The following is a 24553-nucleotide window of genomic DNA, read 5'->3' as shown; positions in this document are numbered from 1 at the left end:
CAAATAAAAATAACCATAGTCATATCTGCCAATCAAGAAAACATAGCTTTTGAACATCCTTTGAACAAAAAGTAGGAAGGCAAATAGGTTGCTTTTATTTATTTTTTTAATTTACTTATTCAATTTTCTCTACTGTTCTCCCAGGGGAGCTCAGAAGTTTATATGAATTTATTCAATCACTCAAGCATTTTTCTCTGTCTCTCCTGGCAGGCTCACAATCTGTCTAATGTACCTGGAACAATGGGGGGATTAAGTGACTTGTCCAGGGTCACAAGGAGCAGTGTGGGTTCGAACCCACAATCTCGGGGTGCTCAGGATGTAGCTTTAACCACTGAGCCACACTCTCTGACCCTTTCTGATAAAACATCTTGAAATAAAGTCAAGGCAGATCTGCTTGTTTGTTCCTAGAGACAAATCTCCAACCATTTGAAGCTTGTTTTTTAAATCCTGAGTCATATTTTAAAAGGAAAAAAAAGGTGTCAGATTATCTGCCCAAAGCACAGAAAGTTACACATTCAGCCCTATTTCATCTATTCCTTACAAAGCATTCACTGTTAGAAATAACTCTCTAGGTGTATGTAAATGAGAATTTATCTGATAGAAAAATGATGCTTGGCAGATTGTAGCTTAATTAAGTAATCATTTTTCTATGTACCACCGTTTCTTCTAATCAGGCACTGATTTGCACTTCTTCCATTTTCTCTCTACTCAGATCCTATGAAACTTCAAGTGGCACAGTATACAGTAGATTATGGGTACCCTTCCAAACATAAACCTTCCTACTTTATTAAGAGCTACCTTTACAAACATACCATATATACTCAAATATAAACAAAGGTAACCTTTTTTCCCCCCAAAAAAAGGAGGAAAAAAAGTTGACTCGTATATAAACCGGGAGGGTTTAATATTCAAGTGCATTGCCTTGCTCTGCCAAGCTCTGCACCTTGTTCCCCCTCCCCCACTGCTCTGCTAGGCTCTGCATCCAGCCCCCTCACTCCCCTACCCTGCCAGTCTCTGCACTCAGTCTCCCTCCCTCCCAGGTTCTGTACCTTTTCCCCCTCTCCCTCCTGATGCCTTGCAGGCCTCCACCAGACCTGCCATGAGACCTGATGGTCCAGTGGTGGCCAGGACAGGAGGGATCCCGCCAGCCTCCTGTCCCAGCCAATTCTAATTATTTTTATCTCCCTCCCGCCTCCCTCGCCTACTTTAAGTATCATTGGTGGCTCAGTGGTGAATTGCGGCAGGAGCTACATTCCTTCACTTCTGCCCATGCAGAACTGCTAGCTAATTGGCTGCTGTGAGTTCTCATGGGACTGCGAGAACTCGCAGCAGCCAAACAGCTAGCAGCTCTGCACGGGCAGGAGCATCCTTCCTTCGCTCCTGCCCATGTATAGCTGGTAGCTATTTGACTGCTGTGAGTACTCATGGTAGCCAATTAGCTAGTGGTTCTGCACGGGCAGGAGCGAATTAAAGTCACTGCTGCTACGATTTCCCACTGGACCACCAGGGATACTTAAGGTATGCAGGGAAGGTGGGAGCGAGATAAAAATACAGTCAAGCCTCAGTTTGCGAGTAACATGGTTTGTGAGTGTTTTGCAAGATGATCAAAACACTCGAGCAAACTTTAACTCGCAAACCGAGCGTTGACTCGATAAGCGAGCGTGTCACCCCACCCCGCCCGGGAACCAGATTCTCTCCCCCCACGGCCCACCCCCAAACCTTTACTTCCAGCGGACACCGGCATGCACCAACCCACAGGACATACATGTGCTGGTGCTGAAAGAGCCTGCTACTGATGTTCTATTCTGGGCTTCTGCGGGGTCTTGAGCATCTCAGAGAGGGTGGGAATCTCAGAGAGGGTGGAAGCCAGGAGGCCTTGAGGTGTAGATGCTCAAGGCCCTGCAGCAGCCCACCATAGAACATCAGCGATAGGCTCTGTGGGTTGGTGCGTGCCGGTGTCCACTGGAGGTAAGGGTTTGGGGTGGGCCACGGGAGGAGAGAAGCCGGTTCTCGGGGTGGGGTGGAAGTGAGCAGCACCAGTGACCTCGGGGGTGGGGGTCTGTTTTTGGGATGTGGATTGAATCATCCAAGTTTCCCTTACTTCCTAAGGGGAAACTCACTTTGATATACGAGCGCTTTGGTTTCCGAGCATGCTTCTGGAACGAATTATGCTCGCAAACCAAGGTACCACTGTAATTAGAATCAGCTGGGACAGGAGATGGGAGGGATCCCTTCTGTCCCAGCCACTGCTGGACCACTAGATCTCATGGCAAGCCCAGCAGAGTTTTTATTTGAGTATATAAGGTAGACCTAGCTGCATAAACCTTTTCCACACACTCAGGGCCTCTTCTATTAAACTGCATTATCAGTTTCTAGCACATGGAGCCGTGCTGCTCCCGACACTCATAGAGTTCCTATGAATGTCGGGAGCAGCGCGGGCCATTCAGCGCGGCTCTCTGCGCTACAAACTGCTAACACAGTTTAATAGAAGAGGGAGTAAGTCTTCAAAGCTTCTTGTTCCCATATCCTAATTAAGATCCTTGACTACATGAGCAGATTTACCTAAGAAAAATAAGAAAAATCTTTAAGAAAACAAAGTTACAACATCTAATACCATAATTTTAATTACTAAGGGCTCCTTTTACTAAGCTGCGATAGCGTTTTTAGCCCACGCTAAACCTGCGCTACACGGCTAGAACTAATGCCAGCTCAGTGCTGGCGTTAAGGTCTAGTGCGCTAGACCTTAATGCCAGCATTGAGGTGGCGTTAGTTCTAGCCGCGTAGCGCGGGTTTAGTGCACGCTAAAATCTTGCGTGTGCTAGAAATGCTATCGCAGCTTAGTAAAAGGAACCCTAAGAGTTCAAACTTTACGCCTCTTCGAGGCGTTTTAAGGACAGAAATATGGTTGTGTGATGGTTCAAAGAACACATATTTCAAGGATTTATATTTAATTACACATTTGCAAGAATATCTTAAATAAAAACTACCTCCTATAAGCAAAACTCTTGGTTTTAACATTAGGAACTGTCTCCTTTGCTTTTGAGTTTCATGTGAGACATCTGGGAAAATCTGAATTTTTGATCCTAAAAACTCTAGATTCAGACACTGAGCCCAGGGCAGAGTTGTTAGATGCCTTGAACTATGATGAGCCACCTAAGGAACTTCTCAAGCTATCTTTATATAGTCTGCTAAAAGAAACCTTATTTCGTATCTGGGAAACTCCTCTCACGATTACTACAGCCCCAGGAAACTTGACTCTCTCTATAGAATCATCTCCTGTCCAGGGTTTGATAAGCCGCAGCTTCAACACCAGTCATTGCTGGTAGAGTCCACCCTCAAAAAGTCTTCTAGCACTAGGGTTTACGCTTCTGCACCATCAGGATATGAGGGTCAGACCATGGACAAATTTGGACATCTCTACCAAAATTTAATGTTAGCCAATAGAGTCTTAAATTATAATTTTTATATATCATTCCACTTTAAACATCTGGTAAATAAGTTGACTGATTTAGAACAATATACTCCCACAGAACACCTGGAGAAGTATCAGCAGATTACTTGCAGTCTTTTTCAAACTCCTTAATATCACTGCACAACAATTTTTTGGTTAAGTCTTGATTCCTGAAAAGTTTTTGGTGATTATGACAGGTACCAACTTGGTATGCTCAAATATGGTTTTGGTTTTACTGCATCACGTAAGAACTATGAGAAATAGACATTTTTATGTTTACTGACAATAAAATATATAGTCAAGTTTACGTTTCGCACAAGCGACTAAATGAAACAGAATTAAAAGTGTTTTGCTCCCGAGTTTCTTTTATATTCAGTGTCTGGTGCATCACGTTGTAGCATCCAACAATAGTCGGCAAGCATTGACGGATTCCAATTGCCCTGGTATCGTTTCTCCATCGTAGCTATGTCTTGATGAAACCTTTCACCGTGCTCGTCACTCACAGCACCGAGATTTGCGGGGAAGAAGTCCAAGTGTGAATGGAGGAAATGAATCTTGAGTGACATATTGCACTTCATTCTCTTGTATGCTTTGAGAAGTTTGTCTACCAGCTGAATGTAGTTTGGGGCTCTGTAATTGCCCAGAAAATTGTCAACAACGTCTTTCAAGGCTTTCCAGCCAATTTTTTCCGGCCCAACTAACAGATCTTCAAATCGCTTGTCACTCATAACATGTCTGATCTGGGGGCCAACAAAAATACCCTCTTTGATCTTGGCATCAGTTATTCTTGGGAACATCTGTCTTAAATAACGAAAACCTTCCCCTTCCTTGTTCATTGCTTTCACAAAATTCTTCATGAGTCCCAGTTTAATGTGAAGAGGAGGCAAAAATATCTTTGTCGGGTCAACAAGCGATTCATGTGCTACATTTTTCTGTCCTGGAACTAACTTTTTACGGAGTGGCCAGTTCTTTCTAGAATAGTGCGACTCTCTGTCTCGGCTGTCCCATTCGCAGATGAAACAGCAGTACTTTGTATAGCCAAGCTGCAGTCCTAGTAACAGAGCAACGACTTTGAGGTCTCCACAGATATTCCAGTTATACCTGGTATACTGGACATACTTTAGTAACATTTCCATATTCTCATATGTTTCTTTCATATGTGCTGCATAGCCAACAGGTACTGAAGGATAAACGTTGCCATTGTGCAACAGAACAGCTTTCAGGCTTAACATTGACGAATCAATGAAAAGACGCCACTCTTCCGGGTTGTGATCACAACCAAAGACCGAGAACAATCCTTCAATGTCACAACAGAAACAGAGACTGTCGACTTGTGCAAAAAATTTGGTTATATCATGATGCCGGTCTCGAAACACAGAAATTTTCGTACCTGGTGATAGCAAACACCATTCCTGCAGTCTCGAACCTAGCAGCTCAGCTTTTGCTTTTGACAGACCCAAATCTCTGACCAAATCGTTCAATTCGGACTGTGTTATCAGATGTGGCCTGATGAGGATGGTTCAAAATCCGGGTCAATGTCACTGTTAGAACCCTGCACTGCAGTTTCTTCATCTGGTTCGTCTAAGGTCCAATCCTCTGGTGGTTTCGGAACTGGAAGACTGTCATCATGTGGCATGGGTCTCATTGCTGAAGGCAGATTAGGATATTCAATTGACTTCTTGTTTTTGGCAGAGAAACCAGACACATTAGTCAAACAGAAATAACAGTCCGTCACATGGTCTTTCTGTTCTCGCCATATCATCGGAACAGCAAATGGCATCGTCTTTCGAGTACCTCTGAGCCAGGCTCTCAGACTAACAGCACATGTCGCACAGCAAATGTGAGGCGCCCATTGCTTGTCTTGATCACCTATTTTGCAGCCAAAATACAGATGATAGGCTTTCTTTACAAGGGCAGTCATCGAACGTCTCTGAGGCGTAAGTGTATATTCCCCACAGATATAGCAGAATGTGTCGCGGCTGTTACGACACCGACGAGACATATTGCCCAACACCAAAACGTCTATAGCATCAAGCTTACTTACTGTTATATTGCTACAGCTACTATACTACTATACTTTACTATACTGATACTATATACACACACGGACTATCTATATTAACCAAATGAGCAGGATCGGTGTATGGAAGCCACCATTATAGCATGGTGAGACAGCGCAAGCTCGTTCAGACCTGCCCAGACATGCCCAGGATGTCATCTTCCATAAAACAGCTTCCAACCTGGCTAGATTTTATGCATGGACATACCCAGGCGGCACAAACCGTTGTTGATAAGACACTTATGGGAGAAAAAATTGTTTGCATCCAAATATAAGAAAAAATCACGACAAAATTGAAGATTTCTCTGAAATGGTACGTGATGGGTAATTTTTGATGTAATATTCATGATCAGCACCCAAAATTCTATAAGAAACACCCAGCAGTGTTCAGGAAGCAAAAACTTTGTTGTGCAGTGTATATGGCTCGGAAGGCATTTGATGCCTTTGAAATGTCATCCAGGGCATCAGCCATGTCTGTGGCAATGATATGTTTGACTTGGCTACAAGTCTTTGACATCAATTTGCAAGACCGTCTAGCTAATATTCTGTGTCTGAAGAAGAGCTTTTTGGTGAGAGTAGAGACGGCTACCCAAAAGCTCACTCAACATGAGCAAAATTAGAGTTCTTGGAATAGATCAAAAAAATAAATCTTAACCATCTAAGTCAGCTCTAAGACCAGCTACTTATGCGTATATGAGGTGATTTCCTATGGCATCTTCTTCCTCCAAACCACCACCACAGAAGAAGCAAAAGCAGCAACGTCCCCAAAAATCACAGTTGGCTGCTCCTCAAAAGTCACCACAGTCTTTTTGACATGCTTTTAGAGAGCATAGCCAACTTACCGCCTACACAGCCTCCTCCCCAGCCTATCGAAGGTCGACTTCAATTTTACCATCACCACTGGGCTCTCATTACAATGGTTGACCGGGAACAAGTTACAGTTAAATGAGCCCAAGCCAGAAGTTCTCTGGACCCACAAAGATCTTTGCGTATATCCCCGTCCATCCTTTTCCTGAGGAACAAACACCCTTACACCCAAGGATAACGTTTGCAGCCTAGGAGTAACTATCAGTTCAAACTTATCAATGACAGATCACGTATCCAAACTAGTATCTTCCTACTACTACTACCTCCGTCAGGTAAAAACCATACGTGCATACTTCTCAGAACCCGAATTCGCCCAACTACTGTACGCTTTTATACTATCTCGAATAGACTATTGTAACACACTACTAGTGGGCCTGCCTACTAAAATTCTCTCCCGCCTCCAAAGGGTGAAAAATGCTGCAATTCGCCTCCTGAAAAACCTTGGCATTCGCGGCCAAGCTACCCCTGCATTAGCTTCCTTGCACTGGCTGCCCATTAAAAAACGCTGCGCCTTCAAGGCACTGATGCTCGCTTTCAAAACCTTCAATGCAACGATTCCACATTACACATCTAAACTACAAATCTACTTCCCAAAGCGACCACTGAGGTCCCAAGGAGAAAAACAACTGACCATACCTCCTGGCTGCTCCCTCAAACTGAAACAGCCGCAAACTCACATTTCATACCCAGACTATGGCACACCATCCCCTCATCTGTTAGAACTTTAGATGGACTCTGGAGCTTTAGAAAGACTGTGAAAACCTTCCTCTTCACAAACCTAGCACCTTAAGGACATGCACCCAGAAATGCCATTCAGAGTCAACGCACCTACACCACCTACTCTCACCTGAGCTGCTTAGTGGATATATTTTTTGTCATGTCTGTATTGTAAATTATGTAATCTTTGTCCTATCTTGATTATATTGTGGATATACTTTGTAATCCATTCTTGGCTCCTTTGGGAGGATGGGCTAAATAATTGAGCAAATAAATAAATAAAAGTCATTAAGGAGGGTTGTTCTCTTCACTTCAAAACACTCCCTCCAAATCACCCACCAAGAGAATCCTCTTTCACATCTCAGCAGACGTCCCTTCTTCTTCAAGAAATCAAAGCTTTGCTTCAACTAAATTCCATAGAAGTAGTACCTCATTCACAGAAAAATCAAGGGTTATATTCCAGGTATTTCCTAATCCCAAAGAAGACGGGAGGTCTTCGTCCAATTCTCGACCTCCAAAACTTAAACAAATATCTGGTCAGGGAAAAGTTTTGCATTCTATCCCTCGGGACCCTTTACTCCCTTCTGGATCAAAATGAATGGCTGTGCTCTCTAGACCTCAAAGAGACTTACACACATGTATCCAAACACCCTGCTCACAGAAAGGTCCTGTGATTTCATTTGGCTCACTGTCACTTTCAGTACAAGGTCCCTTCCATTCAGCCTGGTGTCCTCTCCAAGAGTGTTCACCAAGTGCCTAGTAGTGGTGGCAGCAGCTTTACGAAATCACGGGCTGCAAGTTTTTTTTATATCTGGATGATTGTCTAATAAAAGCTATATCTGTTCAAGCAGTTCTGCCTGCAACAAACCTGACAATAGCATTTCTGCAATACTTAGAGTTCAAAGTCAGCTTCCCAAAATCTCAACTTCAATCCTCCCAACAGCTTCAATTCATAGGAGCACTTCATGACACAGTGCAAATTAAAAGCTTTCCTTCCACAGCAAAGACAAGATACGCTAATTCATCTTTGCAAACAGATCTTTCTTCTACAAACCATTTAAGCCAAGCAAATGTTGCATCTCATGGGTCACATGGCTTCCACAATTAATGTAACTCCTTTTGCAAGACTTCATGTCTGAACAGCTCAGTGGACCCTAGCTTTTCAGTGGTCTCAAGCCCTCGACTTTTTCTCTCTAAAGGTTACAGTCACCTAATCGCTTCATCAATCACTTCAGTGGTGTATGGATCTGACCAATCTATCCAGGGGTCTCCTATTTCGCATTCCTCCAAATCAGAAGGTGCTCACCACAGACGCATCCATGTATGCTTGGGGAGCCCACCTGGAAGGCCTTTGTACGCAAGGCAGTTGGTCAGTTCAGGAAAAAACATTTCACATCAACCTGTTGGAACTCGGATCAATTCGATATGCTCTTCAAACCTTTCAGAGCAGCCTTTCCAATTAAGTCCTTCTAGTTCGCACAGACAACCAAGTAGTGATGTATTGCATCAATAAACAAAGAGGAACGGGCTCTCATCTTCTATGTCAGGAAGCCCAATACATTTGGCGATTGCTCATAACATATTTCTCAAAGCTGTACACTCTAGCCAACATTCAACAGATGTCTTCGGCCACATGAGTGGACTCTTAACTCCAAAGTGTTACGCCACATTTTTTTTCACTATGGAGAACTCCTCAGATAGATCTGTTTGCTTCTCCCCACAATCACAAATTGTCTCTGTACTGTTCTAGGCAGTATTCTCCTCAACATCTGGTGGCTGATGCTTTTCTTCTGTATTGGACAGACAAGTTCCTATACACCTTTCCTCCAATCCCTCTCATTCTCAAGACATTGGTCCAGCTCAAGACACAGTCAGCCACCATGATCCTTATAGTTCCTCGGTGGCCCAGGCAACCTTGATACTCCCTTCTACTTCAGCTGTGTGCCAGGGATCCAATCACCTTGAAGATCTTTCCATCTCTGCTCACTCAGAGTCAAGGGTCTCTTTTACCTTCCAATTTGAAATTGCTGTACCTCACAACTTGGTACCTCTCGGCCTGACTTCAGCAAAACCTAATCTCTCTGATGCTGTACAAGACATTATAACTGCTTCCAGAAAAATTTATACTCAGCAGTGCTATCAACAGACATGGACTCGTTTCCATATGTAGTGTGTGCTCCACCAGCAAAATGCTTCATCTTCATCTCTGTCATCAGTGCTGGATTATTTTTTGCATCTTTTCAATTCTGACTAAAAACTACTTTGATCAGAGATCACCTCAGTGCTATTAGTGCTTTCCACCTTCCTGTCAACAATAAATCTCTGGCCTCTTATCCTCTTGTTTCCAGGTTTATGAAAGAACTTTTTAATTCAAAACCTCCACTCAAGCCACCTCCAGTTGTCTGGGATCTTAATGTAGTACTTACAACTTTGATGAAACCACCATTTCAACCAATGGCTTCTTTTCATCTCAAATTTCTTACTTGGAAAGTAGTCTTCTTAATCACTCTCACGTTTGTCTGTAGAGTGAATGAACTTCAAGCCTTGGTGTCGGACCCACCGTTCACAGTATTTCATCATGATAAGGTGGTCCTCCACGCTCATCCTAAATTTTTTTTTTTCTAATTCTTTATTCATTTTATCATCTTACAAGTGCACAATATTACATCATTAAATATTTTGACACATCACTTGAATTTCTTACTAATGTCATCATAAATACATAAATTAAACCCTCCCCACCCACCCTTCCCTTAAATATTTCAATCAAATATATCATATAAGTATTATAAACTTATTAAATGATTAACCTTTAAAAATAAATTTATACCATCCCCCCACCCCTAAATTTCTTCCAAAAGTGGTCACAGAATTTCATCTCAATCAATCTATTGTGCTACCAGTATTCTTTCCAAAGTCTCATTCTCATCCTAGAGAAACAGCTCTTCATACATTGAACTGTAAACGTGCCTTGGCTTACTACATACAAAGGACTTAGTCACACAGGACATCACCTCAACAGTTCATCTCCTTTGATCCTAACATATTGGGAAAGCCTGTAACCAGAATGACTATTTCTATATGGCTGGTGGCCTGTATTTATTTTTTGCTATGCTGAGGCTGGGCTGCAGCTCAAGAGATGTATAACAGCACACAAAGTCCAAGCTATGACAGCATCAGTAGCCCTCTTACGTTCAACTCCCATTAATGAAATTTGCAAAGCAACTACTTGGTCCTCAACCTATACTTTCAGATTTCACTACTGTCTAGAATCCTATTCCAGATGAGATGGTCATTTCAGCCAAGCAGTATTACAGAATTTATTTTCTTCTTAATGGCCAACTCTCCCTCCATCCCATTATCTTCAGCTAGGGAGTCCAACATGTGAGAATATGCTGCCCACTTGTCCTAGGATAAAGCACAGTTATTTACTGTAACAGGTGTTATCACAGGGAAAGCAGGCAGATATTCTCAAATCCCTCTCACCTCCCCGGGTTGGCTTTTTAGCTTGCTTACTGAACTGAGGTACTACTTCGAATGGGAGCTACATCGAATGGGAAGGCACTCATGCATGCATGATATGGACAGTTGTGAAGTTTCTTAAAACTTAAAGTGACAGTTCATTTTCAATGGTGTCTGTACTGGGCTCCGTGGATGATGTCCACCCACATGTGAGAATATCTGCCTGCTATCCCCAGATAACACCTGTTATGGTAAGTAACTCTGCTTTTTGTTCATCGCCTGGAGAAATGGGCTGGCAATTAACAAATTTAAATGTTAGCAAGTTGATATTTAGTGGATAGCATTAAAGGAATCTTCTGAAATGGTGGCTTAACTTTTTCATATTGGAAGCAATTGGTGCATTTCTCCTGTACTTCTGCTCACTTTCACACTGGGAGAAATATAGGCACTCGGGTCTAAGTTGTCTAAAGTTTGTCAGTTGTGAAAATGGTTGCATATCTAGAGATAGTAGGACTTTGGCCATTCTTCTCAAGCTGCAGAAAATATATTTGAGCCCTTTCAAAGGATCTCTTTCTCTCAATGCCACAAAGTTTACATCTGTGCAGATATATTTTTATATTGCATTCCTCTAAACCAGGGGTCTCAAGTCCCTCCTTGAGGGCCGCAATCCAGTCTGGTTTTCAGGATTTCCCCAATGAATATGCATGAGATCTATGTGCATGCACTGCTTTCAATGCATAATCATTGGGGAAATCCTGAAAACCTGACTGGATTGCGGCCCTCAAGGAGGGACTTTGAGATCCCTGCTCTAAACGTAGCAGAATGGAGACTCTTAGTAATATAATTTTTGTTTACAGTGTGATTTTGTTGGATGAATAATGAAAAAAGAAAATACAGTAATGTTAATTAAGACAATATATGTAAAAAAAAAAAAGATATACCATATATACTCGAATATAAACTGAATGGAAATGGAGAGAGAGGGGAGCAGTCATTGGAAGGAGGTGGGGAGGAGAGAAAGGGGAGTAGTTGCTGGAAGGAGGTGGGGAGTAGTTGCTGGAAGGAAGTGGGAGAGGACTGAGGGGAGCAGACACTGGATGGGAGAGAGAGGGGGAGCAGACACTGGATGGAAGTGAGGGGGAGCAGAAGCTGGATGGAAGTGGAGAGGAGAGCACATACTGGATGGAAGGAGGGGCTAAAGAAAAAAAGGGCACAGGCTGGATTGGGGAAAGAGGATAGAGTTAGTGAAATACTGTAAGTGGTGAGGGAAAGAGGTGGCAATCTATAGGTAGACACAATGAAAAGAGGGAAATTGAGGACTGGATAGTAAGAAAGAATTTAATCTAGACAGAGGCAGAAAATAAATTGAGAAGGAAGAAAAGGGAAGGGAGATCTTGTTGCCTATTCTCTTAATTAAGAACATAAGAGTTGCTATACTGGAACAGACTGAAGGTCTGTCAAGTCCAGTATCCTGTTTCCAGCAGTGGCCTATCCAGGTCACAATTATCTGGGAAGATCTCCCCAAATAAAACAGATTTTATGCTGCTTAGCCTAGAAAAAAGCAGTGGATATTCTCAAGTTTTTGTAGACTGGCTCACAGGATCACCCAAATTTCTAAAACTGGTTTATATTCAAGCCATCCTTTTTTCCTCCATTTTGGGGGGGCGAGACGTGTTGGGTCACCTCAGTTTATATTTGGACAGGTTTATATTCAAGTATATACAGTAATGTGGTGACATGATACATATAAGGGTAGAATCCTGTTTGCCACATACCACAAACAGCTTCACTAGTAAACAAGAGGTACTATATCCACACTTATTAGTTTTGGAAACTGCATTGTATAATTCCACAAAAGACAATATGAAAGAAAGTCGCAAAAAGATGATTTTGCACATTAGAGTTTTGGGGTTTTTTTAGCCAATGAATTTACTACCCTTTCCAGTTAGAAGAAAGTGCTTGTTTCTGACAGGGTTCTGAGACTTTTTTCCCCCCTCCTAACTAAGAAGTGTGTATATACTCTTATTATCTCTTGTTTCCTAGTGAAGCTGTTTGTGTATGTGAATTGCCAGTTGAATTGACAAGAGCTTTGTGATTTTGGTGTTTTGTGATTGTAGAATCCTATCTGTCCTACAATTAAACTTTATTTTGCTTACTTATAGCAATAAAAAGATATCCTGGGCTTATGCTGTAACACTTCTGTGGTTAAATTTTGACTAATGTGACCTTTCAGTTAAGTATAGAAACTTAGAGGCCCTGGAGATTGGTTTTCAAGTCTCATTCCAGTATACAGTGTGTGGTTTGAGTAAGTTATATGAATTGTCCCTGTGCTTATCTTAAGCAATCAGCTTTTTAGAAGGAGAGCATTTCCATTTCAATTATATGCATATCTCTTATGACACTGTGTACCCTGAACAGGGTTATTGCAAAAATAAGACTCATCCCTGATTTGTACTGTGATTCCTGCAGGGAAGACAGTCAGAGCTGGAGATGCAGCTGAAACACGGGAAAGAAGATCCTAGTGAAGTTCAGTACAAGAAATTTACAGCCTGGCTCTGGTAAGAGGAGGGATTCTTTATCATTTGTAAAGGGAACATAGGAAAAAGGGCATCAGGGACTAAATTCTGTATATGGTGCCTAAAAAACCTGCTCAGCGCTATTCTATAAAATTAGGCATATTTTATAGAATAGCACTTCTTGTGCAATCTCACTTTATTCCGGAACCAGTAGGTTATTTCCGTCTACCTGCCAGGACTTTGTAAGAAGCCTCAAACTTCAGAGACTTAAACCCACCCCTCGTACCTCATCATTGTCCCTGTAGGAATCAGATTTCCTTCCTACAAGCCAGGCTGTAGGAGCTTGTCTTTTCTACTCCGTATTTTATTTCACATAATTTCATTTTTCGCATTCAGGATTTTCGTCCACATGCTGCGGAGATTCCCAGCGGGAACAGCTCTGACTGTGGGAGATCGCAGACCTTTGGAAAAGTCTGCTTTCTGGGGGGTTCACTCCCTGTCAGTATACCCCCTGGACAGCCTGCACATCAGATCAGGGCTCAGTGACCGTTCCTTGTTTACCCCAGGTTCGTCCACTAATGGGTCGAGCGCAAACTGTGTGATTATGTGGATGCATGCCCAGGATTGGAGCCAGACTGTGTTTCTCCACCAGGCACAATATGTCCGAAGGTGGCGGAGGTACCCAGCTGTGGAGGTTTGGCCGGTGGGGCAGTTAGAAAACTAGAAGTCCAGCTTTCCAGCTCTTCAAGGCAGAGGATCTCTCTGTGAGCTGTTTCAGCTTTGTCTGCAGTGTTTTCCCATTCAGCACATGTCACTGTACAAGCTGACAGCCTGAATCAGTGATTTGGGGGAAGTCTTAAAAAGGGGGCTTTGGGTGATTTCCCTGCATGCCCTAATCCCCACCCCATCCCTAAAATCCTAAAATTGCTGGTTTTGAGGGTTCTCTGTGGTTGTCCCGGGCTATTTTTAGTCAAAATCACCTACGGCAACCATATTGTTTTTTTCCTGATTTGAATTTAAAGTTATTTTTCATACTTGCCAGCTTTGTTTTTGCAAGAAAACTATATAGATAGCCTTCCCAGGGCAGGATGTGATGGATTCATGCCTTATTTGCAGTGGATGGCTATCTGATGCGCAGCTGAGTTCCACATGCACTGTGGCCCTTGAGGGGTGCGAGGCTCGCCCAGATACGATGTCTTCAACCTCCAAAGAGGGTCTTCTAGTGCCTTCTTCCCAGATTCCTGTGAAAATGGCTCCCTGGGGAGTGCGCAGTCGATGCTATAGTGAAACGCAAGTGCTTCTTAGCAAATAAGCCTCGTAAATCCTCCATACATTCCAAATCTGGACTGCAGGGGTTGGCTCCCATCATGGAGTCCCACCATGGAGTATGGCTTTTCCCCAGATTTTATTAATATGCTGTATCAGGCATAGTTGGTAAAAAAAAAGAAAAAAACCCTAAAAACATAAGTCTCTGCCTGTTTCTCTTCCTCCAGCCTCAGTGCCGGTCACAGGGACCCCTGCTCCTGTAGGCCAGGGTCTTCTCTTTTGCTTCCCTTTGAGGGTGCCGGCAGGTAGGCCAGAAGTGCCCGCAGTTGCGCCAGATACACTTTCCATACCTCTGCTTTTGCAGGGGAGCACCGCAGCAGCCACAGATGTAGCAGATGTCCAGGATCCAGATCAGTCCGGAGCCCCTGATTTGGGGGAAGATCCCACTGTGCACAGATTTTTCAAGCACGTGCATTTGTGGATTTGATCTCTGAATCTCTCCAGGAATTGAAGCTGCAGTCTGAGGAACCTGTCACTGCAGAATGTTCCCTCATTAGTGACCAGAGACCTCAATCTGCCTCTTTTCCAGATCATCCTGTCTTAGTTTGAATTCTTATGGATATATGGGAGACTCCTGAGGGCCTCTTGAAATGTGCTCACACCCTGGCGCAGCTTTATCCCATGGCGGATGCCTGTAACAACTGCTTTGCTTCCCCAAAGGTGGATTCCTCAGTGGTGCAGATCACCAAGCGCACTTCTCTCCCCAATGACAGGATGTTCAGGATTTATGTGTAGATTTCATCATTAAGCAGCCTCCTGTTTTGTTGCCCAGGAATGCCATTCCAAGCTACGCCATGATCCTGACACACTGGTGCTCCGTGACTTAGATTTCCTACTATCAGGAGTGGATTATATGGCTGATGCCCTGTATGGCATCTTGAAAGTCCTTTCTTTGCTTCCGCATATTCTGTTTTGGCTCGCAGGATACACTGGATCTGGCAGTGATCTGGTGATTCGTCTTCTAAAGTGACAGCTCCTGTTCAGCCAGAGTCTGGATGACCTCATGGCCAGTGTGCAGGATCACAGGTCCAAGTTGTCACCTGTGAATAGATTCCGCTCTTCCAGGGGTTCGGGGCATCCTCCTTTTTGTCTCTTCAGATGGACTCATCGATACTTGGGTCCTCCCACTGGCCAATGGTCCTCCTCGTCTGCCAGACTGTGCATCGGCGGTTTTCAACACCGGCTGGCTCCTGCAAAGAAACAATTCTGATGCAAGGCTGTAGTCCTCCCCACCCTAATGCATCGCGGGGGGCAGTTGTTGGTTTTTTTGGTGGAATAATAGACCATTTTCTCCAATCGCTGGGTCTAAGAGGTTCTCAGGGATGACTAGTAACTGCAGTTTCTCTGTTCTCTGACAGAGTATTTCCTGGATTTCCCGGCAGGCTGCCCTGAGAAGACAGCTGGTGAACAGTCCACAGATTACTCAATCTTGCGGCAAAAGAACCCATTCCAGAGTGAGACTCGAGCTCTAGGATCAGAGAAGGTTATCATGCCGCTGTACCGGGCCATGGTGCGCCCTCACCTGGAGTACTGCGTCCAGCACAAGTCGCCATACATGAAGAAGGACACAGTACTACTCAAAAGGGTCCACAGAAGAGTAACTAAAATGGTTAAGGGACTGAGGGAGTTGCCGTACAGTGAGAGATTGGAGAAACTGGGCCTCTTCTCCCTTGAAAAGAGGAGACTGAGAGGGGACATGATTGAAACATTCAAAATACTGAAGGGAATAGACTTAGCAGATAAAGACAGATTGCTCACCCTCTCCAAGGTAGAGAGAACGAGAGGGCACTCTCTAAAGTTGAAAGGGGATAGATTCCGTACAAATGTAAGGAAGTTCTTCTTCACCCAGAGAGTGGTAGAAAACTGGAACGCTCTTCCGGAGTCTGTTATAGGGGAAAACACCCTCCAGAGATTCAAGACAAAGTTGGACAAGTTCCTGCTAAAATGGAATGAGGCTGGACTCATTTAGAGCACTGGTCTTTTACCTGGGGGCCGCCGCTTGAGCTGGTCTGACCCAGCAGAGGCAATTCTTATGTTCTTATATTTCCAGAGAAAGGCTCTGATGTTTGAAGACTGATTCTGGACCTCAAGACTGTCAGTGCGGTACTGAAAGTGCCCCGCTTCTGCATGGAGATGAAGCGATCAATGATGGCATCGGTGGTACCGGAGGAGTTCCTAGCCTCCCTGAGTCTGATGAAGGTGTATCTCCACATTCCTATTTTTCTGGATCACTGGAGGTTTTTGAGGTTCCACTTCTTGGAACAGCATTTCCAGTTTGTGGCGCTGCCCTTTGGTTTGGTGATGGTGCCCAGGACTTTCACCAAAGTGATTGTGGTGGTGGCGGCTCTGGGTGTCATGGTTTACCTGTAACTGGATGACTGGTTGATCAGAGCTCCTTCAGAGTCTGAGGGGGCATCAGGCTATTCAGTAGGTGGTACAGTTGCTGCAGCGCCTGGGCTGAGTGATCAATTTCGGGAAGAGTCATCTCGAGCCAATGCAGGATATGGAATACCTAGGAGTTTGATTTCACACAGGACAGAACAAAAGTATTCCTACCTTTGTCCTGTCAGGTGAAGCTCTATCAGGTTATCAGGGACCTTCTGGCCACTCCGGTTCCAACAGTATGGCAATACCTACAGGTTCTGGAGGCCATGGTGGCAACGATTGATGTGATCCCGTGGGCAAGAACCTGTCAGCGTCCGCTGCAGGGTGCTCTGCTTTTGCACTGGAATCTACAGTGGGACCCGTTCAATGCACCCCTGCCCTGCAAGAGTGTGTGTTCTGCTCTCCCCATTTTATTATTTCTAAATGGCTATTACTATGTTTACTACTTTAACCATAGAAATGGCTTTGAAAGGTTTGGGAGGTAATTTTAAAACATTTCCACATACATATAAAACATGTTTTACATACAAGAGAATGACTATAATAAAACTGCATGGGTGCATTTGTGCCAAGAATGCATACTTTTGTGTTGTTTGTGTGCATTCCACCAACAGGTAGAATTTCTGTAGAGCTGTTAGGAATGCATCTTCATAAAGGTGGTTAATATACCCTAATCCTATATAATAAAACCCTAAGCGCACTTGCGCACTTAGGGTTTCATGTTCCCTGCTGCCGTGGTGTGTGATCCCTGCTGCCGTGACCGTGTTCCATTTTAGAACCCGGCGGCAGGAAACACTCTGGCCACTCCCCTCCTCCCGCCCTCACTCACTAACCGCTGCTGCTGGAGGAAGCGCAGGCAAGCTCTCTCCCAGCGGCGCCAGAGCCGCATCATCGCCGCCTGATTGCTGGCCGTGGTGGCCGCCGCTGCTGTGAAATTGCCCAGTACCACTGCCGACGCCGCTCTTCAAAGGAGCCTGGTGAGGATAGCGGCTGCCTGTAGCAAACTTCGCAGGCCGCTCAGCACCTCAGTAGCACGTTTCCTCTGACATAAGCGATCGCGTCAGAGGGAACTTGCTATTGAGGTGCATAGCGGCCTGCGAGGTTCGCTACAGCTGGCCGCTATCTTCACCAGGCTGCAAATGAACATGCTGGACAGGGGGAGGAGGTAAGGGGCGCTGATGGGCTGGGGAGCAGGGAAGAGGGACAGGGGGAGCACGGAAGATGTGCTGATGGACGGGGGAACAGGAAAGAGGGACTTATTCGGCATATATTAGAAAACAATTTAAAAAACAATTTTATGATTTGGAGAAAGAAATTAAATATTTGGAAAATAAATTAGTTGATAGATGGGAGCAAAATTCCCTACAAGCTTTATTAAAAGCAAAAGCTAAATATAATGAGTTGTCTTCTAGATTTGTAAGGTAGGATTTGTTTTCTCAGCAAACTCAGTATTATGGAAACTCAAATAAGGTAGGAAGATTACTGGCAAATTATCTTAAGGCAAAGAAAACAAAAACAAAAATTATTGCAATAAAAGATGAAAAAGGAGAAATGCATACTAAAATTGAACATATTTTAAAACAATTTCTAAAGTTTTATAAAGATCTGTATTCTTCTGAGCCTTATGAGGATAGGGTAAAAGATGGTTTAGAATTTTAAAATTTAATTGATGGACCAAAGGTTCCTGAACATATAAAAAGAAGTTTAGAAGATCCTATATCTCTAAAAGAATTAGAAACAGCGTTGAAGTCTCTTAGAGTTGGATCCGCTCCAGGTGGTGATGGTTTTACAGTAGAGTTCTATAAATCATTTCAAAATACCCTTTTACCATATTTACTAAATTTATATCAATATCAACTGACTAAAGGTTGTATTAAAGGTACTATGGCAGAATCGTTAACAATTGTTTTACCAAAGCCAAACAGAGATCCTACTTTGGTTTCAAACTACAGGCCTATCTCGTTAATAAATGTAGATGGAAAACTTTTTGCTAAGATATTGGCTTCAAGATTAGCTAAAGCTCTCCCTTTTATTATTGATGTGCACCAAACAGGATTTGTTGCGAAGAGACATTCTTCTAATAATACTAGATTGGCTTTTCATACTTTAAATTTAACAAAAAATATGAATGATTCGGCTTTCTTAGTTTCTTTGGATGTGGAGAAAGCCTTTGATCGAATTGAATGGACTTTTATGTATCAGGCATTAGAGTGGTTTGGTATAGGTTCTGGTTTTATTCAAATGATTCAGACGCTGTATAGCTCTCCTGGTGCAAGATTATACATTAATAATAATTTATCAGTTCGGTTTAACTTGCAAAGGGGGGTTAGACAGGGTTGTCCTTTGTCTCCTTTGCTTTTTGATGTTATTTTAGAACCCTTGTTATGTAGGAATATTTATGGTACTATTACTAATCAGTTACATAAACAAATTACGTCTGTTAGTTTTGTTTATCCATAAATGCTTATCCAGGTCCAAATTTCTTGGTCTATTGATACGACACAAGACCCAGGCTAATGAGAAATACTTTTATTATGAAAATAGAAAAATATAATTCACAAGCCAGTTGCAATATCTAAATATTGATCACAAAATATCTGATTACATAAATGAAACTCAGTACATAATTATCACAATATAATTGTTAGAAACTAATTAATAATACTTGTTACACACACACTAAACAATTCCTTATAATAATAATAATCCCTGATTAGCAAATGATTATATTATCACACAGGTAACTTTACAACCCTTGTCCTATCACAATTGGATCCTTATCTAACCCAGCTGATGAGTGTAAATTCCATATTCTCACCCGTAAGCTGGCCTCCAGCACAAATGAGGTGAAATGGAAACTTTTCTTGTTAACTGTAAGCGAAGCAGGAAATCCTTGTTAAAGGTACACGTGTTGGTCAGTCCTGGGTGAGGCTATAATTCATCAGCAAACAAGTTCCTTTTAGTGCTGAATTCAGAGCTGTTTAAAAGTCCGAATTTCTCTCTTTTAGGCAGAGAGTCACACGAGGTAACTTACAGGTCTAATTATTAAAAGAAAAGGTTACATGCAGAACACCTATGGGAAGATGTGAGCTTCCCCGCACCTCAACACAGACTAACTAATTAATTAGCACCTTCTCACTTGGATCTCATCAGATGACTTCCTCGGACCAATCCAGAAACAGAACTTGGATGAATAGCCTTTCTGTGGAAAGTATCATATAGGCTAGTAGACCCAGGGCCGTTAGACAGATAAGAACAGGATAACTTCTCCAAGACTCACACAGTCCCATTATGAAGGCACAGATAGATGTCCTTGAATAGTATAACATTCTGGTACATACCCATAATGCATCGGGCAGAAACAGCAAAGCTGTGTACTTCTTTCTTCTTGCAATTCATGCTGGAAAGATTTCTTGTTCAGCAGAAAGATTTCTTGAGACAATGGTTCAGGCTTGGTGACATCATCGAGGCCTAACCTTCAGGTGTGAATACGGAAATACCCCTACAGTCATTAGCCATTAATCAGGCAAAGGGGATACAAGGTATTCCTTATTCAAATTGGGAATATAAACTCTCTGCTTATGCGGATGATATACTGCTTTATTTGAGAAACCCAGAAACTACCATTCCATGCTTACTTGAATTGATAGAGAAATTTGGAAAGTTTTCAGGATATAAGATCAATTGGAGTAAATCTGAAGTTCTTCCGCTTAATGTCCATTGTACCAAAGGATTATTTGAATCATTCTCATTTGTTTGGAAAGAAGATGGATTAAAATACTTAGGTATTTCTATTAAAAACACAATAGAGGAAACAGTGAAGGAGAATGAAAAACTTTTATTAAGAAAAATAACAGAGATGTGTGAGCAATGGAATCCTTTACATCTTTCTTGGTGGGGGAGAGTCCAAACTATTAAAATGATGATATTGCCTGTGGTTTGTTATCAAATGAGTATGATCTAATCTAATCTAATCTAAACCTTAAGTTTCAAGTTTATTAGGATTTGATATACCGCTTATCAAGGTTATCTAAGCGGTTTTTACAATCAGGTACTCAAGCATTTTCCCTATCTGTCCCGGTGGGCTCACAATCTATCTAACGTACCTGGGGCTATAGAGGACTGAGTGACTTGCCCAGGGTCACAAGGAGCAGCGCAGGGTTTGAACCCACAACCCCAGGGTTTATATACCGCATCATCTCCATGAGAATGGAGCTCGACACGGTTTACAAGAACTTAAAATAGTGGGTAGAGAAGAAGAAAAAGGATTACACGAACTTATGTGTAGAAGGGGGGAGAGAAAGGGGGGAAGGATAGAGCTACAATTTCTTGAAAAGCCAGGTTTTCAGTTGTTTGCGGAATAACTGAAGGGAGCTCAGGTTCCGTAGTGGGGTGGTGAGGTCGTTCCAAAGACCTGTGATACCAGTTTTTTTTCAGGGGTCCTTTTACAAAAAGTTAAATGGTATTCTTATAAAATTTGTTTGGCTGGGTAAAAGGCCTAGAATTGCTTTAGTATCTCTACAAAAGTCAATTGTGGAGGGTGGGGTAAATTTTCCAAATTTTTATAGGTATCATCAAACCTATATTTTACATCAGGGTATGTATTGGGTCCTCCCAGAGCTCATGGAAAATGTCCCAGATTGGCTGTATTTAGAATGGCGACTCATGTTTTTCCTTTGCATCTTTCTCATCTTATTAGTATAAAAATGCCTAGAAAATATAAAGAAAATAGAATTTTGATAGATACCTGGAAAACTTTACATTATGTTAGCAATTTATCACCTAATCCAGTTTCTAAATCATTAAATCAATCCATTTGGCTAAACTCCAAGATTAAAATTGACGGATTTCAAATCGTCTGGAAGCATTGGATTATTGCAGGTATACGAACTTTGAATGATGTTATTTCAAATGGTACACTGCTTAGTTTTTCACAGTTGCAACATAAATATGGTTTAAATAAATCACAAAGTTTATGGTTTATGGTTGCAACTGAAGCAGGGTATTCAGGATGGGTTCCCTGGATGGAAAGATCTTGATAATCAGTATAGTTTGGAAATCCTTTGCTTTCAGGCGGATTTCTCGGGACATCAAGCCACACAGTGGGATAAATTGTTATATGGCTATTTGAATAAAAAACAAAAAACTGATCTTAAAGACATTTGGAGCATTGAGATCAAGCACCAAATTTCTGCATCTCAATGGCCACGTATTTGGTCTTGGAGAATGAGATGTACAGTGTCTGCATCTATGAGACAAACTTGGTTCTTTTTGTTTCATAGAGCTTTTTGGACCCCAGTTCGTTTACAAAAGTTAGATAGTTCCAAGTCTAATAGATGTTGGCACTGTAATCTGGAAGCAGGGACTTTAGATCATTTAATTTTTTTCTGTCCTTGTATCAATGCCTTTTGGAAATCAATTTGGTCCCAAATTAATTCTCTATTAGAAAGCCATGTAGCCCTATCCTATGATACAGTTTTATTTGGTACTTCTATGAGATTGAGAAGCCAAATTTCAGCAAATAATAATAAATTGCTATTAATAATGACAGGAGTTAATGAAGATGAATAAAGATTTGGAAAAAAAAAAAGAAGTTATTTCTACGACATGTATTTTGATATGTATTTTTTAGTCAGTAGAATGTGAGACACATGTAAGGGTGGAAAGAATTTTGCAAGTAACTCTAGGTAATAGTATAGCTTGCAGTTCAGTTTTGAAAGGTTGGTAAAATTTGAATCCCTTTTCCTCCTTTATCCTCTTAATGGAAATATTAAAACTATCAATATAGAGATTTTTTATGCTTGGTTTAGGGGGCAAAATGGCAGAGTGCTTTTCAATCAGGTCATCTTACCTATCTTATCTTATGTACTGCTTTGTTTCAAGGATGTCAAAAGTAATGAAAAGAAAGGTGTTATGACCAGTTGGCTGAAATGCATTTTCATTTTGTGAGCACAAGGCAATCTATCACTTAACCTGGTATAGAGCTGTGAATTCTAATGCTTTAGACTTGCTGTGTTTCCCAAATCAGTACTGGGGTACCTCCTTGCCAGTCAGGGTTTTAGGATATCTGCAATAAATATGCATGAAAGAGATTTGCGATCTCTTCGTGATTTCTTAGACTTCGATTCATTATATGCATTTTTGATGTCTAATCTAGACTGTTGTAATACTTTCTATGCTGGTCTTCCACTAGCCCAGATTAAAGATTTACAAACTCTTCAAAATTGTGCCGCTCGTTTTTTATTCAAAGCATCAAGATATGGCCATGTTATGCCACTGTTAGCATGCTTTCATTGGCTGCCTGTCCAGTACAGAATTAAATTCAAAATTCTTATTCTTGCCCGTAAAGCTTTTCATTCTAGAATACCTGGGTATTTGTCCCAATCTATGGTCCCATATTATCTCTGCTGTTTTTTGTGTTCCTTAGATTCCTACAGAATGATCCTCCCACGTACTTAACAAGCTCATTTAGAATGCAACCTTTTATTTTCTAGCACTATATCTTTAGAATTCTTTGCCTGATCTGATCCAAACTGAGCAGTCCTTTCCTCACTTTAAGGTACTGCTAAAAATGTACTTCTGTTTCACTGGCGTAGCAGGTAATCTGGATATTGAGAATGGTGGACCTGCAAAACAGGACAGCCTTTTAATGTTATATACTTTTTTATATGTGTGTATCTGTCACTTTTCTGTCATCGAATGAAGTTCTTTTCTTTCTCTTTTATATACCCAGTGTTAATTGCCTAGCCCTAGATAATAATAAATAATAAGCTTGATAAATTGTCTTAACAATTTTTTATTTGTCTTACAGGGTCAGAGATATGTTGACTGATGTCATAAAGTCTGCTTCAAAGTGAGTAGTACATGAGGAATTGGGGGGGAAGAAACCCTGTTCAAAACTTTCATGTGTTTGTATATCAATTGGCTGGAAAAGCTCTATAAACAGGGAAGACTCTTTCTATAGCCAATGAGCTTATAACATTTCAAATGGGTTAGAAAACTAAGGGCTCCTTTTACGAAGCCGCGTAATAGTGTGCGCTAAACCGCCGGACGCGCTAGCCGCTACCACCTCCTCTTGAGCAGGTGGTAGTTTTTTGGCTAGCGTGAGGGTAGCGCGTGATTAAAAGTCGCGCGCACTAAAGCTGCTAACGCGGCTTCATAAAAGGAGCCCTAAATGTTTCTAGTTTCTTTTTCTTTGAATTGATTAGCAATATGGGTAATTTGCTATCTTAAAAAAATCATTATTGTAACTGAAAGTTTTATGCACACCAGGAAAGCACTAAGTACAGTATCTCTTTAGGTACCACAAATATAACTGTACCTACAACATGTATTTCCTTATGTTTGATAGGTTTGGGTAGAAAAACTCAATTGTAGGTTCCCTTCTATAGACAGTTTAGATCTTAAAAGAACAAACTTTACTTAGCTAGTCTCCAGAGGATAATAGCTTTTTATAGTTCTACAGTTTTGTAAGCTTGAACCTGCTGCTAGAGATAGTTTCTGGCAGGCAGAGCAGGGTCTGGTTTAGTCTCCATTTCCAAATTTAGGTTCTTAGGTAGAATGCTTAAATCCAGATCTTCCAGGGTAGTATTTTCAGAATGATCCCAGTTCCACATGCAGGACCCAAGAGGCAGGTAGAGAGCTCTGAAATCTCAATGTGTGGTTGAGACAATGGTGCAGGGATGAGAGATTTAGATTTGTTAGGAACTGGGCAACCTTCTTGGAAAGGGGGAGCTTGTTCGGAAAGTATGGATTCCACCTTAACCTGGA

At 42.0% G+C, this 24553-nt stretch overlaps 1 protein-coding gene across 3 annotated transcripts in view; it reads left to right on the top strand.

Moving 5' to 3' along the window:
- Nucleotides 1-24553, top strand: part of FOCAD (focadhesin) — a 471722-nt gene that overhangs the window by 292628 nt on the left and 154541 nt on the right. For all 3 annotated transcript variants that reach the window (XM_033919504.1, XM_033919495.1, XM_033919513.1), the window contains 2 exons: nucleotides 13026-13114; nucleotides 23595-23636. In XM_033919504.1, coding sequence (XP_033775395.1) covers nucleotides 13026-13114; nucleotides 23595-23636 — 131 coding nt within the window. The remainder of the gene's footprint in view (nucleotides 1-13025; nucleotides 13115-23594; nucleotides 23637-24553) is intronic.

Source organism: Geotrypetes seraphini, chromosome 1, assembly GCF_902459505.1.
Source record: "Geotrypetes seraphini chromosome 1, aGeoSer1.1, whole genome shotgun sequence".
Taxonomy (NCBI): Eukaryota; Metazoa; Chordata; class Amphibia; order Gymnophiona; family Dermophiidae; genus Geotrypetes; species Geotrypetes seraphini.
The sequence above is the reverse complement of the archived record's forward strand: the minus strand, read 5'-3'. Positions and strand labels throughout refer to the sequence as shown.